Below are 14,387 nucleotides of genomic sequence, written 5' to 3' on the forward strand. Positions count from 1 at the left end.
CCAGAGAATGAACTGCTGGCAGGTTTCTAGACAGGTGAGTTACCCCTAGACCACAGCTCCAACACATTAGGGAGAAGAGATTCAATTATACCTGAGTGTTTCTTTCAGACATAAACTGCCTACAGAGGACTGATCTGCAATCTGACAGCTGAGCGAGCAGGAGGCTGGGCAGCATTGATTATTCATGAAGAGGGAGGAGGATGCATGCCAGAGTGTGGCATGAACAACTGCTCTGTGACTCTTTAGTACAGTAGGAGACATAAGATTGTACATAATCCGCGGGACAGAAAATTACCAAAAAGGCCCCATGCTCACTGGGGGCTGTCAGCACCTCAGGTAGGGCCCAGGAGCTGACAGATTCCCTTTAAGTGATCTTAAAGCAATTGTAAAAGCGATTTTTTTTTTTTTTTTTTTTCCCAAAACTATTTATCTCTTTGTATAAACGCTGATCGGCATAAAGAAACAGATGGCTGCTTCAAAATCGCTAAACAATCGTTTGAGCAAATTATCGCTCCATGAAAAAGGACCATGAGTGTTTCTTGGAATGTGTAACCCGTGTGAACAGACCATTACAGGGGTTAAGTATTTCAGTTGTAGCAAATTAGAAGGGCGCCAAGCTTACTCCCACTTGGAACCAATAGAACTGAAGAATTCCTTGGCTCCAAATACAGTTAACAACTCCTTTATTTCTTAAAATCTCATGCACCTAAAAAAAAATAGTAGAACAAACTCCCGACACGTTTGTAATAGAGATGAGCTGATTTCCCGAAGTTCGGGTTCGTATGAACCTGAACTATTGGCATCTGACTCCCGCTGTCTTCTGGCTCAGTGCAGCGGGTGGATACAGCCTAAGGAACGCCTAGAAAACTGGGATACAGCCTATGCCAATTGCTGTATCCCAGTTTTTTAGGCATTCCTTATGCTGTATCCACCCGCTGCATGGAGGCGGCAGACAGCAGGAATCAGATGCCGATAGTTCAGGTTCATACGAACCCGAACTTCGGGAAATCCGCTCATCTCTAGTTTGTAACCATGGTATACCTAAGTATGCCACAATTGAAGGGGTTATCCAACACTACAAAAACAGGGCCACTTTTGCCCCACTCTTGTCTCCAGGTCAGGTGTGGTTTGCAATTAAAGGGGTTATCCAGCGCTACAAAAACATGGCCACTTCCCCCCTACTGTTGTCTCCAGTTTGGGTGGGGTTTTGAAACTCAGTTCTATTGAAGTAAATGGAGCTTAATTGCCAACCTCACAGTAGGAGGAAAAGTGACCATGTTTTTGTAGCGCTGGATAACCCCTTTAAGCTCCATTTACTTAAATGGAACTGAGTTTGAAACCCCACCAAATCTGGAGACAAAAGAGGGGGGAAAGTGGCCATGTTTTTGTAGCACTGAATAACCCCTTTAAGAACATGTTAGAAATGCGCCACAGGAGGGATGTTGAGCCACAACATGCACACTTCCAAGACGGGGAGGGTGTGGGAGGGAAGAGGTGCGCATGCTGTGGCATTACTTCTGTGGCACTTCAGCTTCTAAGAAATAAATGCAATTTTATAACTTTTTGTAAATGCATATCAGCAAAGACTAAGGCATCATTGTTTTTTTCTCCCTATGACCTATTTGCCTGTGGGCAGCTCGGTACTTGGTATTAACCTGACAGATTCCCTTTCAGGGCTAGTTCATATGGAATTCTGCCTGCCTCCACTTTTGTCTCTCTCTGCGGAGGCGCGCAAGCTCTCTCATAGGCACACTGTTTGACCCTCAGGCAGGCGGAGTTCCGCCACTTTTGCTCTGTGTGAACTGGACCTAATAGCCACTCGCATGCAGAAACCTGTAGGAAAGCTCTTGTCTCTCTCTGCGGAGGCGCGCAAGCTCTCTCATAGGCACACTGTTTGACCCTCAGGCATGCGGAGTTCCGCCACTTTTGCTCTGTGTGAACTGGACCTAATAGCCACTCGCATGCAGAAACCTGTAGGAAAGCTCTTGCCCACTTGGGCCCACTTGCCCACTTGGGATAGCTGCTTTTCATCCCAGATCTGTCCTGGGGTCCGTTCGGCAGGTGATGCAGTTATTGTCCTAAAAAACAACTTTTAAAGTGACTGTACCACCAGGCCCAGGCTGAAGCACTGGAGGCGGGCCGACCCACCCCCAGTGGGAGGAAACCCCAGCCCCTCCATGACGTGACTCCATTAGAATCAATGGAACCCTATCATAGAGGGGCAGGGGTTTCCTCCCACTAAGGGTGGGTCGGCCCGCCTCCAGTGCTTCAGCCTGGGCCTGGTGGTACAGTCACTTTAAACTTGCAGCCCTGTGCCCAAAGGGCGTGGCCTAGATTGTGTATGTATTAGGCTGGCACACCCTCTCTGTCCCTCCTCTCCACCCTCCTCATTATTAGGAATGCTCCAGGCAGATTGTCTCCTATTCATCAGCTGTGTGAATACTGCACATGGGCTGGATCGTTAAGACACCTGTGCAATGTTCAGACAGGAGAAAATGTTCCAGTGGCATTCCTAATGATGGAGAGGGTGGGGAGGAGGGACGGAGGGGTGATGCAAAGTTAGGCCACAGATACTCCTGTTGGGCACCGGCCTGCAAGTTTAAAAGTTGTTTTTTTAGGACAATAACTGCATCACCTACTGAACGGACCCCAGGACAGATCTTGGATTAAAAACAGCTATCCGAAGGTACAAGGGGTTTGGGGGGGGGGGGGGTCAGATTGTGGGTACAGAGTCTCTTTAATCACACCTTATTCCTGGTGCTTTTCATTCTTTTTGACTATTTAGGGTGCGTTCACACCTACAGGATCTGCAGCAGATCTGCAGCAGATTTGATGCTGTGTTCAGTTATTTAAATGAAATCTGCTGCAGAAAATCAGCTGCAGATCCTGTAGGTGTGAACGCACCATTAAAATACAAAAGAACTTTGATGTATGCCATCTACTCCACTGTCTTTCCCCCAGAAATCTGTGTTTCTCTGTAATTCTACATTAGTATTCCCTAACATGTATGGAAGCATGCCCTGACAGCTGTTGGCTGTTCAGGCATGCTGGCAGTTGTAGTTTCTCAACAGCTAGAGTGTCAGGTTGGAGACCTCTGCTCTGTGTAAATGTCTTGGCATTGTGTGAGGACTGTTAATTCATAGTATTGACGTGATCAGCTGGAGGGAGCACTCACATGAGCCCCCTGAATTATTAGGACTTGTGGCCCACTTGCATGTGTTTCAGCCTTCAGTATCTCTGCTAGCTGTTGGTGAATACAGACATCCTTATGGCTAAGAGTCCTGATCATGTGGAAGAGTGGAATCTCTTTCTCTGTACAGTACATGGCTGTGACCTCTACGCTCCATATATAATGAGCTCATTTGATTCCTCTAAGGCAGCGAGTCAGTTCTCGTCTTGTGGACATGGATCTTGCTCAGGGGGACACTTTGTCTTCTTTGCTTCATCTTGTTTATTTGAGATTTTTTTCCGCTGATTTTCTCTGGCTGTAATTATTAGCAGAGATGAATGACTCTTGGCTGGGAAATAGATGATGCAGGCAGTTTATGTCTCACAGATGGGGATTCTGTAGATAGGATTGTGAGCACATCACACAAGACATGTAGCCTGATTTATAGACCGGCAGACGGACCTGAAATCCAGACTGCCTTTCCATATCAGTAACATGCTAGTGCTCGGAGATCCTAGAACGGATCCGTATCACCTTGTAGTGACTGTGCTATGGGACGATAAGTATTAGGCTGGGTTCACACTAACGTTTTTCTTATTTGCTAACGGATCCGTCCATATTAATTGAATGTATAAGCAAAAAACTAATGAGCAGACTGATGCAAACTGATTGCAAAATGGTTACTTTTTTTTATTGTTCGTTCGCATTTTGGCTTTAAAAAACTGACTTTTGTCCATCAGTTTGCTTCAGTCAGCATCAGTTTGCTTCAGTCAGCATCAGTTTGCTTCAGTCAGCATCAGTTTGCTTCAGTCAGCATCAGTTTGCTTCAGTCAGCATCAGTTTGCTTCAGTCAGCATCAGTTTGCTTCAGTCAGCATCAGTTTGCTTCAGTCAGCATCCGTTTTCATGTCAGTTCATTTTTTTCTTTGGTTTCTCGCTTCTTCTGTGCATGCTCTGTGAAATAAATGATGAAAACTGTTAACTTGCAAACGGATGTAAACCTTCTGTTTAGATTTGTTCTCATTGACTATAATGTAAAGAAAAAATGGAAGTGGACTTTCCGCTTGTGTTCCATTTTTTCAAACAGAGAAAAAAGCTGCATGCAGGATTTTTTTTTCCGTTCACAAGAAGGGAACCCTGACGGAATACATGCACACGGAGCACAAATATGCCAAACGAAGCACAATAAAAATACATAGTAATGAATGGGGTGTTGGACGGGTACGTCAGATTCCGTTTATGTTGTTTAAAAACTGAACAGCTAAACGGAACTGTGGGGAAGAGAAAGACATCAGTGTGAACCCAGCCTTAAGCTGGGTTCATAATGTATGTTTTGGTAGAATTTTGAACATTTTTCCAACCAAAACGTAACAATTCTTACTTTGTGGACCCCGCTGCAGCCGCCGTTTAGAGGAGCTCTGTTTGGACTACAGAGGGGGGGGGGGGGGCTTTGTTTAACTTTGCCTGACATCTGTTATTAGCAGCTCCAGATGATTCTTCTCACCAGCCAGCCGTACAGGTCATCGTGATGGTTTATGTCCGTGTCGGCTGAGTACTGTATTTACATGAACAGGATTCCAGGCCCTGGTTTATTAGAATGATTTATTCTACAGCTCAGGGAAGTTGTAAGCCATGTTTGCATTGAGCATTCTGTCAGGAGCCCACATCTACAGCTGTGGGAAACAAATGTATTATAGATTTTCTAATTTCATTATTGGGTGGATTTCATGCTTTTAATGCATGGACTACCTCTATTAACGGGGTTATCCAGCGCTACAAAAACATGGCCACTTTGCTCCAGAGACAGCACCACTCTCTTGTCTCCAGCTTGGGTGGGGTTTTGCAATTTAGTGCCATTGAAGTTAATGGAGCTTAATTGCAAACCACAACTGAACTGGAGACAAGAGTCGTGCTGTCTCTGGAAGAAAGTGGCCATGTTTTGTAGCGCCGGATAACCCCTTTAAATGCTGATCTGCTGGCCAATCCGCAGCAGAAGGCAGAAAAGTACACAGCCGTCAAAGAGAACGAGAGGACCCAGCCTAAAAGCTTCCAGATGAGTCCCAGTGAGTAAGGGTCCATTTACAAAGATAGATTATCTGACAGATTATCTGACAAAGATTTGAAGCCAAAGCCAGAAACAGACTATAAACAGAGATCAGGTCATAAAGGAAAGCCTGAGATTTCTCCTCTTTTTTTTTTTTTTTTTAAATCCATTCCTGGCTTTGGCTTCAAATCTTTGGCTGATAATCTGTCAGATAATCTTTCTGTGTAAATGGACCCTTAAGTAAATCTTGCTCAGTGCCAAATTACCCAGAAATACTGCTTCTTATATGTCTAGCCATGTAGAGGATCCAATGGTAAGTGTAACTGCAAATCTACCCATACAGAGAAATGGCCATCCACCAAACTCTTATAAATCTGGCAACCAATACCCAAGCTTCCCGAAGACTGAAGAGGTACAATCGTTCCCATTATACTGTCTCTTTCTGCAGAGTCCACTCCACTCCTGGTTTCAGCTTACACATACTGATCAGAATACAGCAATGTCAAGGTGGTCTTATTGTCATGTAACTGATGTATAAATTATTGGTTGGGGTTGATATTTTAACAGCTGTGCAAAGCCACCTAGGCAAACAGGATGGGTGTCTGATGACTTCCATAGCGTTAAACAACCACCACCCCCTTCAGGAAAATAAATGTTTAAAAAACAAACACAGACACCAGCAGTATCCTCTCTGTCTCCCTCAGGAGCTGGGCAGATTTTCTGGTCATCTGTATCCACATGTTAATGTGCATCTTCACACAGGTAGTTTAGACATTACTGTATTTTGATACAGAAACTGGTGCGGTTTCTTTATTAAACTTTGAATCATGTTTACTTAAAAAAAGTGGTGGCACTTTTCCATGCAGTCTTGCTCGGAAGCCCCCATTGATATTGGTCGAAACTTAAAGTGACTGTACCACCAGGCCCAGGCTGAAGCACTGGAGGCGGGCCGACCCACCCTTAGTGGGAGGAAACCCCTGCCCCTCCATGATGTGACGTGAGGGGCTGGGGTTTCCTCCCACTAAGGGTGGGTCGGTCTGCCTCCAGTGCTTCAGCCTTGGCCTGGTGGTACAGTCACTTTAAGGGTGCCTTCACACGTACCGTATCGCTGCGTATTTATCGCTGCGCTTTTATCGCTGCGTGTTTGGTGTGATTTTTACATGCGAGTTTTGATTTTCACATGAAAATCATGTCAAAACTCGCATGTAAAAATCGCAGCGATAAATACGCAGCGATGCGGTACGTGTGAGGCTACCCTTAATAAAAGCTGTGCAAATTCGCACGATAATCGTTCTCTGTAAACGCAGCAATAATCAGCAGCATTTTGGTGCTTAGTGTAACCCTTGCTGTGCTGCTGCTGTTTCTGCTCCCATAGTACCTTGGAACGTCAGTGGCATCTTCTTAGATCTTTCTCTCTGTGGTATCCATAGTCTTTTGCAATCCCTGTTCTGTGTAAGCACAAATACAGTTCAATCTACAATATGTAATGCCTACCTCCATAGAGATTACTATATGGCCTCCTGCTGCATGTACAGAGTATGAACCCAGACGCTGGAACATAGGAAACCATCCCAAAAAGGCTGCAGTATTACCAAACATTACACCCACTATAAGCAATGGTTCTCCAGTCACATCCTAACTCCTTATTTGTAGCCTTCCTGGTCCTTACTGGCAGAAGGTTTGTGTAGATTGGGGGAGGGGAGCGTTCCTCTAAAGTGTCTGTGTTCTGCCTGAACTTCACTAACCTCCTGAAAACTGAGCTAAACCAGTCATGAATGAGACAAGGCACTATTATAGTGTATAGCACACCGTGTATGCCACATGCATGGGGTATAAGCGCTGTCTCCACCTATATGTTCTGTAAACTAATGCTGAAGCTAACATAAACTGGTTGGGGATTTCCTTTTTTCTGCCTTACATATTTATTATCGGCGCACTCAGATGCCAAGTACTACTTCGAGATGCATTCATTGGGAATGAGATCATCAAGTCTTTTACCCCAGAGAGTACTAGGAGATGCATAGTGAGTTTACACTAGTTTTAAGGCCAAATCTGAATCTGTTAGCCTCCTCTAAATATGCCGTCTCCTCTAAATCTTCATAGATAGTTATTGACCTCATCCATTCTGGGATTTAGATGTAAGATTCTTACGATCATGATTAGTTACTCTAAAAGGCCTCTCTGCCTGTCAATCATCCCCTCCGCTCCGACAGAGCGGTGACTACACACGGGTGGGGAGCCGCCCAGATGACAACCTCCCCGCCTTGCTCTGCTGTGTGCCCGGGGGAATAAAACTTCTTTTTTCTCCGGAATAAAGCTGTTGCTGCAGCCGCGGCCGATACATGCCACGAGCTGCACAGCAGTTTTATACAGTGATACAGGGGAACCATATCAGCTACAGTGCCTTTAGCTTTGGGTGGAACCCCCATCATGAATGCATTAGAGATGTAAGGAGAATCCTGGTCCCCACTGCCCATTGTGTATTCACTGTTCGTACCCAGTTAGTGTAGTTTGTCCATCCCTAGTAATGCATATGATGATTGGTGACATGTTGAATCCCCTTAGTACCCTACTATATCCTGGAGATGCACATGGACGACTTAGAAGACGAATCATGGATGGAAAAAAGTATAGTATAGACTGCCTTATGGACTATAGCCACGTGCTGGAGGATCCTTAGTGCTCTGTATGCACCCACCTTGGATCTAAAGTCTTATTGGGTGCTGTTTGATCCTCTTATGCCATAGTTTTCCCTTTCTGTTAATGTTGTGCTCTGTAATGCTGTCTCCTATGTGCACTGCGAATTGTTCCTGTGCTTCTATAAAGTCTTATGTAGTAAGGCCTAATTCACACGTCCGTTGTTCTGTCCGCAATTGCGGAAATAACATAAAACCAACGTTATTCAATGGCCCCGTTAACACGTCCGTACGTGTATACAAGGCCATGATCCGCGCCGCAAAAAATATGGACATGTTGTAATGTGGACCGGTTTTTGCGGCACGGTTTGCTACAGTGAATGAAGTGTCACGTAGTGCTCCATTAATGTGGTCTAAGTTCAGGTTGGCTCGATCCTGGACCCTCCTGGTTGCTAAAGAAGATGGATGCAGCCTTAGGAGTGCCTGGAAAAAAGCCCATGACTGTATCCGTGTTTTCCAGACAGCCCTAGAGCTGCCTCCTTCTCCAGCCACTAGGAGTCAAATGCAGAAAGGTTCCTCATCTCTGGTAGCCACCATTGCTATAATACTGTGTCTCTGTGCCATGTTTCTTTCACAGAAGAGAGCATTGAAAGTGCCGTGCTGGCCAGACTCCCGCTTACTCATCTGCTGCACAGCTTAGATCTGTTCTGACAAGTTATTGTCACGTCTGATAGAAAGAGAATGTGTCTCCTGGGGGCAAGCAATATTCCATCATGCATTGCTCTTGTGTGTGACTGTAGATACAGCTAATAAATCTGCATCTCCACCTAGACAGAAGATTGGATTAATGTCATTGTGAATATTTACAGGTTACCTGAAGCTTCGGAGAACACTTTATGCACTGAGCTAACGTCTGAGGAAGAGGAAGGGCGTTTAGTGTAAAGTTGTCTGTCATCCCGGGTTAAGATAAGCCTATACATACAAAGGTGCCTGTGATGTCTTATATTCTATTCATCCTTTACTAAGTTACCCGGCTCTCCTTCAGGACCGGCCATGTCATTGACTCTAGTCCTCCAGCTTTCCATAGATCATAAATAGCGTATTAAGGATCTGCATCGGTATTCAGAGTATTTTCCATTTTCCCTGCTAAGTCTTCAGCAAAACTGCATTTATATATAGTGCCAGAAAATGTCACCATATGCCTCTCCTGTCATCCTCCTGGGCGCTATGGTATTTCACTATTCCACAGTGGGTAGAAAGGTATAGCACATTGCATATACACATGGGGCATTTTACAGTCTGTTAATCCCTTTCCTGGCTTCTGGATAATGCAGGTTCTGTAGCTCACGTCATACATGTGGGAATAGTGTGCTGCAAAGGTAAGGATTTTGAGGTGAACAATGGTAGAGGCTACAATGAAATTCGTAATGGTAGGTTCATATATACTTTATCAGCTATTTATTGATATTGGTTAAATCCACACCATCTAGTATGCAGCGGGTTAAGCAGATGTGAATGTACCCTAAATGTCAGTCCGGTGTTTTAAGCGCTGCTGAATTCCATTGTATGGGGAATCCTCCACAGATTGAATTCAATTTTCACAACCCAAGTGTACAGTGGTACAATAATAGTAATAATAATATAGTAATATAAGTAATATAAGTGATGATCAGTATGGCAAACTGAGTGACTTGGAGTGGCTCTGCAGCATAAGATCATGATATTACACTGCTACATCACAACCCATGATAGTGACCACCAGGTTGCCTTGATGTAGTAGCCAGCCACAATCACTAATGGTACTTGTAAAATATTATAATGCTAAATTGTAGTCAACAAGTTGCTATCTGCTTTAGCTCCATGTGATTCTTATTTTTCACCTGCATTAGGTTTGCCTTTAAAGCGATTACCTGGTCTTAGCTGGCTTGGTAATTCCTGTGGTGCAGCCCTTCTTTCAAAATGCGTCCCAGTTTCCGTGCTTGGCGCCCTTCTCTTCCCCTGCACCGGCCTGGCTCTATACACTGGAGGCATCCTCTCCCCCTCTGTGATGCGGCCCTGTTGATTTTAATGGAGGCGCTTTATAGAGTGGATGGGATATCGTCACACTGGGGTTGAGGGGGGAGGGGGCGTCAGGCCTGCCTCCAGTGCATAGAGCCAGGCTGGTGCACAAGAATAGAACAGCACCGAGCATGGAAGACGGGCATCATTTTGAAAAAAGGAATGCATCACCGGGATCCCCGCACTAGCACCAACGGGCTGAAGAAAAAAAAAGCAGGGATGTACCTGATGGTAAATTCATGTTAATGATTTTTCCACAAATATTTGCCTGACACAATTTTCTTTTTGTCTTTTAGACTGAATTTCTCTCTTGTTATCTATAAAGATGAAGAGTCTTTTTGGTATCTTGATGCTCCTCACCAACATCTTGTATCAATGGCAGGTTCATGCGGAATTTTTCACATCCATAGGTATGTACATATTTGCTGAGTCTCTGGTGTCAAGCGGCACTTCAGTAATAAAGTAAACCTAATAACTAAGAGTGATTTTCCAGTGAATAGTGTTTAACTAGCGCACTGAAAGATTTAATATTCTAAGCTAAAGCTTATTTTGGTTACAACAACATTTACATTTGTCCTCATACTTTTGTATGGATGACGTGTAAGGCTTTGAGGAAAAAATGTGGTCAAGTGCCTCAAAAACATTATTGTGTAAACATAGCCTAAAAGTAAATGTGGTAGTGTCAACTCAGTGATCCCCCTTTCAAAGTATGTACAATTTGTTAAAATGAATAGTCCAAAGTTCATTCAATTAACTCTTAAAACTACCAGTGGGTAGGTGTAGTCCAATTAACCAGGAGACTTAAGGGCCTTTTACACAGGCCGATTATCAGGTGTGGTGCTAGAAACGCTTCTTCAGCCAGTAGTAGTCTCGTGTAAAAGTGACAGAAATTAGCCAAGTGGCTGATTGCACCTTTTGTACTGCAGCAAAATTTATCACTATTGGTTGCACATCTCCCTATGTAAACTGGAAACGTGCAGCCGATAGCTGAAGGAAACATATATGCATATATCTGTGCTGTCAGTTTCCAGATCACATATGCAGTGCATACATACCTTCTGCGCTGCTGTGTAATCCGACATCCTGCTCTCTGGCTCTACTGTCCCATTCTTCGGTCGCTGCTGTATCTTCAGGCCTCCGTCTCCTCCAGATTGATTGACAACCAGAGGAGGTAGGGGGGCCTGAGGTTACAGCGGTGGCCAGAGAGTGGGATACTAGATCACACAGTTTCAGTTTCCATGACTACATGAATGATACAAGGATCATTTGTGCGGCCCTGCTGTTCGATGCATTGTGTACTACAAACGAGTGCCGATGTTGCTTATCGGCGCTTGTTTGCAGCTGCCCGCAGCCGAGGAATCTTAGTATAAAAGGACCCTTTCAAAAAGCATCTGAGACTGGCCCAGCTTACATATGTGTTACATTAGTGGGCATGCAATGCTACAATATGCAATGTATAACTAGATATTGCTATATAGATATAGATATTGTTATTAGTAGCAATATAGTTATATTGCTATAACTATATTGCTACTAATAACCTTCTACCCTGCTGTCACCTAGAGAACAATCAGAATACCATAAGCCAAAGGATAAAATCAGAACGTAGTCTGTAGATAACCAGGTATAGAACAACAGATACCAGGCAAATAACTCCAAGGACAAGGCAGAAGCATAGCTGGGACACGGTAAAGATCAGAATTCCAAACCCTTTCTACAGACGAGAAAAGAATAAACCATGTGAATAACTAGTACAGGGATAAGGCTGAGGTTGTATTGCTGCTTTATGGTGTGTTCACACATTCAGGCTTGTGATTGCAGTTAATGCAAACTAAGCCAGAAATGGATCTGGAAGTGAGAAATCTCAGTCTTTATGTCTTACATTTATAATTTGTTCCTGGCAAAAATAATTTCAATTAAAATCCTGAGTGTGTGAACACAGCCATAGGCACACACACCTTGGCAAGTAGGTGTGATCATATTGCTCATATGTTCAGCTGATTTATCCAGTTGGCTCACATTAGTGTCAGCTACCCTCATGGGAGACGAGGCCAACTGACATTCAGCTGTACCTTTTAATTAGCCTGGCATTTGCTGCCCTGCCCTTTGCATGCCATTGGCACATAATTGGCGGTATGTAAATAGAGGCTCTTCCGTTTCCTTGCCACATTTCTTTTCTCGTCTCCAAATGCATTTGTGAGATTTCTTAGAACCAACTTCTCGTCAAGGCTCTAAAAATAAACATTGATCTACTCTTTATAGTGCAATAAATGTTATCTGAGATAGGCAGCACTCCCCAGATATCGATGTAGGTGCCTGCAGACCAATCCCAGACCAAGGATCAATTCACATAGAAAAAGATACTCTGCAGCACTCAAGTCGTGAAAAAAACGTGCAATACATGGATTTATTCCAAAAAACGATGTACAGCAACAACACAAGTGATACCCGATGTTTCATAGGAGACGCCAAAAAGTCGTGTATCACTTGTGTTGTTGCTGTACATCGTTTTTGGAATAAATCCACGTATTGCATGTTTTTTTCACGACTTGACTGCTGCAGAGTATCCTATATATATCTCATACATACTTCCACACTTTGTTCACATCTGTATTTCATCATCCATTGTGAACTGATCTGTTCTTCTACATGTATGGATCTTCTAAGTCATTATAGACTCTGACAAACAGTCCCTGTAAGGACTTAATCTCATGTTCCGTGCAGCTTCATTACAGTGCCGCAAAGATTCAAACACTTTCTTTGCTCCCGGCATCATATTGATACATGATGCCGTGTGGGTTTAGAGTCCACTACATTGCTTACCCGTTTTTAGGTCCGGTATTTTACGGAATATGGGAATAGAAACAGAGAAGATTTTTGGCAGGAAAAAAGTCCTTGTGGTCCATCTGGTCTGCCCTTATATCATGTCCTTTATTCTTTTCTTAGAATAGATATGAATATCCCAGACATGTTTAAATTCAGTTACCGTAGATTTACCAACCACATCTGCTGGAAGCATCTACTACTCTTTCAGTAAAATAATATTTTCCCATGTTGCTGCTGATCTTTCCCCCAACTAACCTCAGACGGTTCTCTCAACCTTGTAAAGAAGCCAGGAGTGAATATATATAGACGCAGATTTGTAGGCTCGCTGCCAGAAAGTAGCTTCTGCTTATATAAAAATCTGAGCAGGAGTAGCCTGGAGAACAGAGCTGTCATGAGAACAATGCTCGCTGTTTTTAAAATTTAAATTATTTTACAGGTCAGATGACAGACCTGATTTACAAGGAAAGAGACCTAGTCCAATCCCTTAAAGAATACATTCGTGAGGAGGAAATGCGCCTTTCTAAGATTAAAAGGTATTTGGATATATACAGTGATGTATTATGTATTCAGTTTGTTAAATGCCTGGGAGAGAATCAGGACACCCATTTTCCAAACCCCCATTGTAGAGTTGTGCTTTATTTATCAGTGTGGAGAGCGGCTATAAAGGAACACTTCAATCTGCAGTCCTTACATACCCACACATTACATGACAGCTCTCTGTTGTTTTAGGACAAGGTATTGTGTTGGTGTGTGTGTGTCCATGAGTATCACAATTTCTGACTATTATATAACAGGTATATGGCACTGTTCCCCTCTATAGGCTTCACCTCTAACTTCCAGTTGCCCCTGAGCTCTGTGGTGTCTCCCATATACTGCACACACACATAAAAGATCGGGTCCTGTTCCTCTTTATCTCTATAGCACACTATTAGAAGCAGCTACAGACATTTTAGAGCAGTACTAAATAGTGTAGTGGCCAATGAAGCGTTGGCATGCTGCATAGACTTCTGTGGGCAGTATGTAACCTGATCGCTTAGTGAGTCTCTCTCTCTCATCTTTTTCTGAGTAAATGAGTTTAGAGAGATTATATTAGAGTGAGAGAGGTTTTCTGTTATACAATATATATATTACTAAGTTTCTTGCATTTCTTTTTGATTTTTGCAGAATTATTAAAAAGTGCACTGACCATGTAGGACATGTGCAGTATATAGAAAAGATTAAGTATTTACCATGCTGTTATACATAGAATAGTCTTACTTAAAGTGAATGTACCATCAGGATTTTTACCCTAACAGATTGACGACGGCTCGGGGATGCTGGTAGCGCAGCCCTTTTTTTTTTTAATTGCCTCCTGGTTCCTGTGCACGGCGACAGTCTTTTCTCGCGCATAGGCCTTAAGCATAGAGGGCACGCCTGTCGGCCCCCAAGTGTTAGAAAACCCCCTCCCCTTTGTGACGCAGCTGCATTAGAATCAATGGAGTCACGTCACAAAGGAGAGGGAAGATTGTCTCTATGGGGCTGACGGGCCTGCCCTCTGTACCCCGTGTTGGGCTGGAACACAGATATCCGTTAAGGTAAAGATCTCATGATGGTACATTTTGCCTTTATTTGTAACCTAGGTCTTAAAAATGAGGGCTGCACAGTTTTGACATGGT

The 14,387-nt window shown here is 43.6% G+C and overlaps 1 protein-coding gene across 5 annotated transcripts in view; it reads left to right on the forward strand.

The window, feature by feature from the left end:
- Window positions 1–14,387, forward strand: part of P4HA2 (prolyl 4-hydroxylase subunit alpha 2) — a 75,105-nt gene that overhangs the window by 14,706 nt on the left and 46,012 nt on the right. For 4 of the 5 annotated variants that reach the window (XM_069971014.1, XM_069971032.1, XM_069971023.1 and 1 more), the window contains exons 2-3: window positions 10,203–10,316; window positions 13,169–13,265. In XM_069971014.1, coding sequence (XP_069827115.1) covers window positions 10,232–10,316; window positions 13,169–13,265 — 182 coding nt within the window. In that variant the 5' untranslated portion in view covers window positions 10,203–10,231. Of the gene's footprint in view, window positions 1–8,717; window positions 8,835–10,202; window positions 10,317–13,168; window positions 13,266–14,387 lie in introns of all 5 variants that reach the window. The other variant, XM_069971003.1, reaches the window with a different exon arrangement.

Source organism: Dendropsophus ebraccatus, chromosome 1 (assembly GCF_027789765.1).
Source record: "Dendropsophus ebraccatus isolate aDenEbr1 chromosome 1, aDenEbr1.pat, whole genome shotgun sequence".
NCBI classification, from domain to species: domain Eukaryota; kingdom Metazoa; phylum Chordata; class Amphibia; order Anura; family Hylidae; genus Dendropsophus; species Dendropsophus ebraccatus.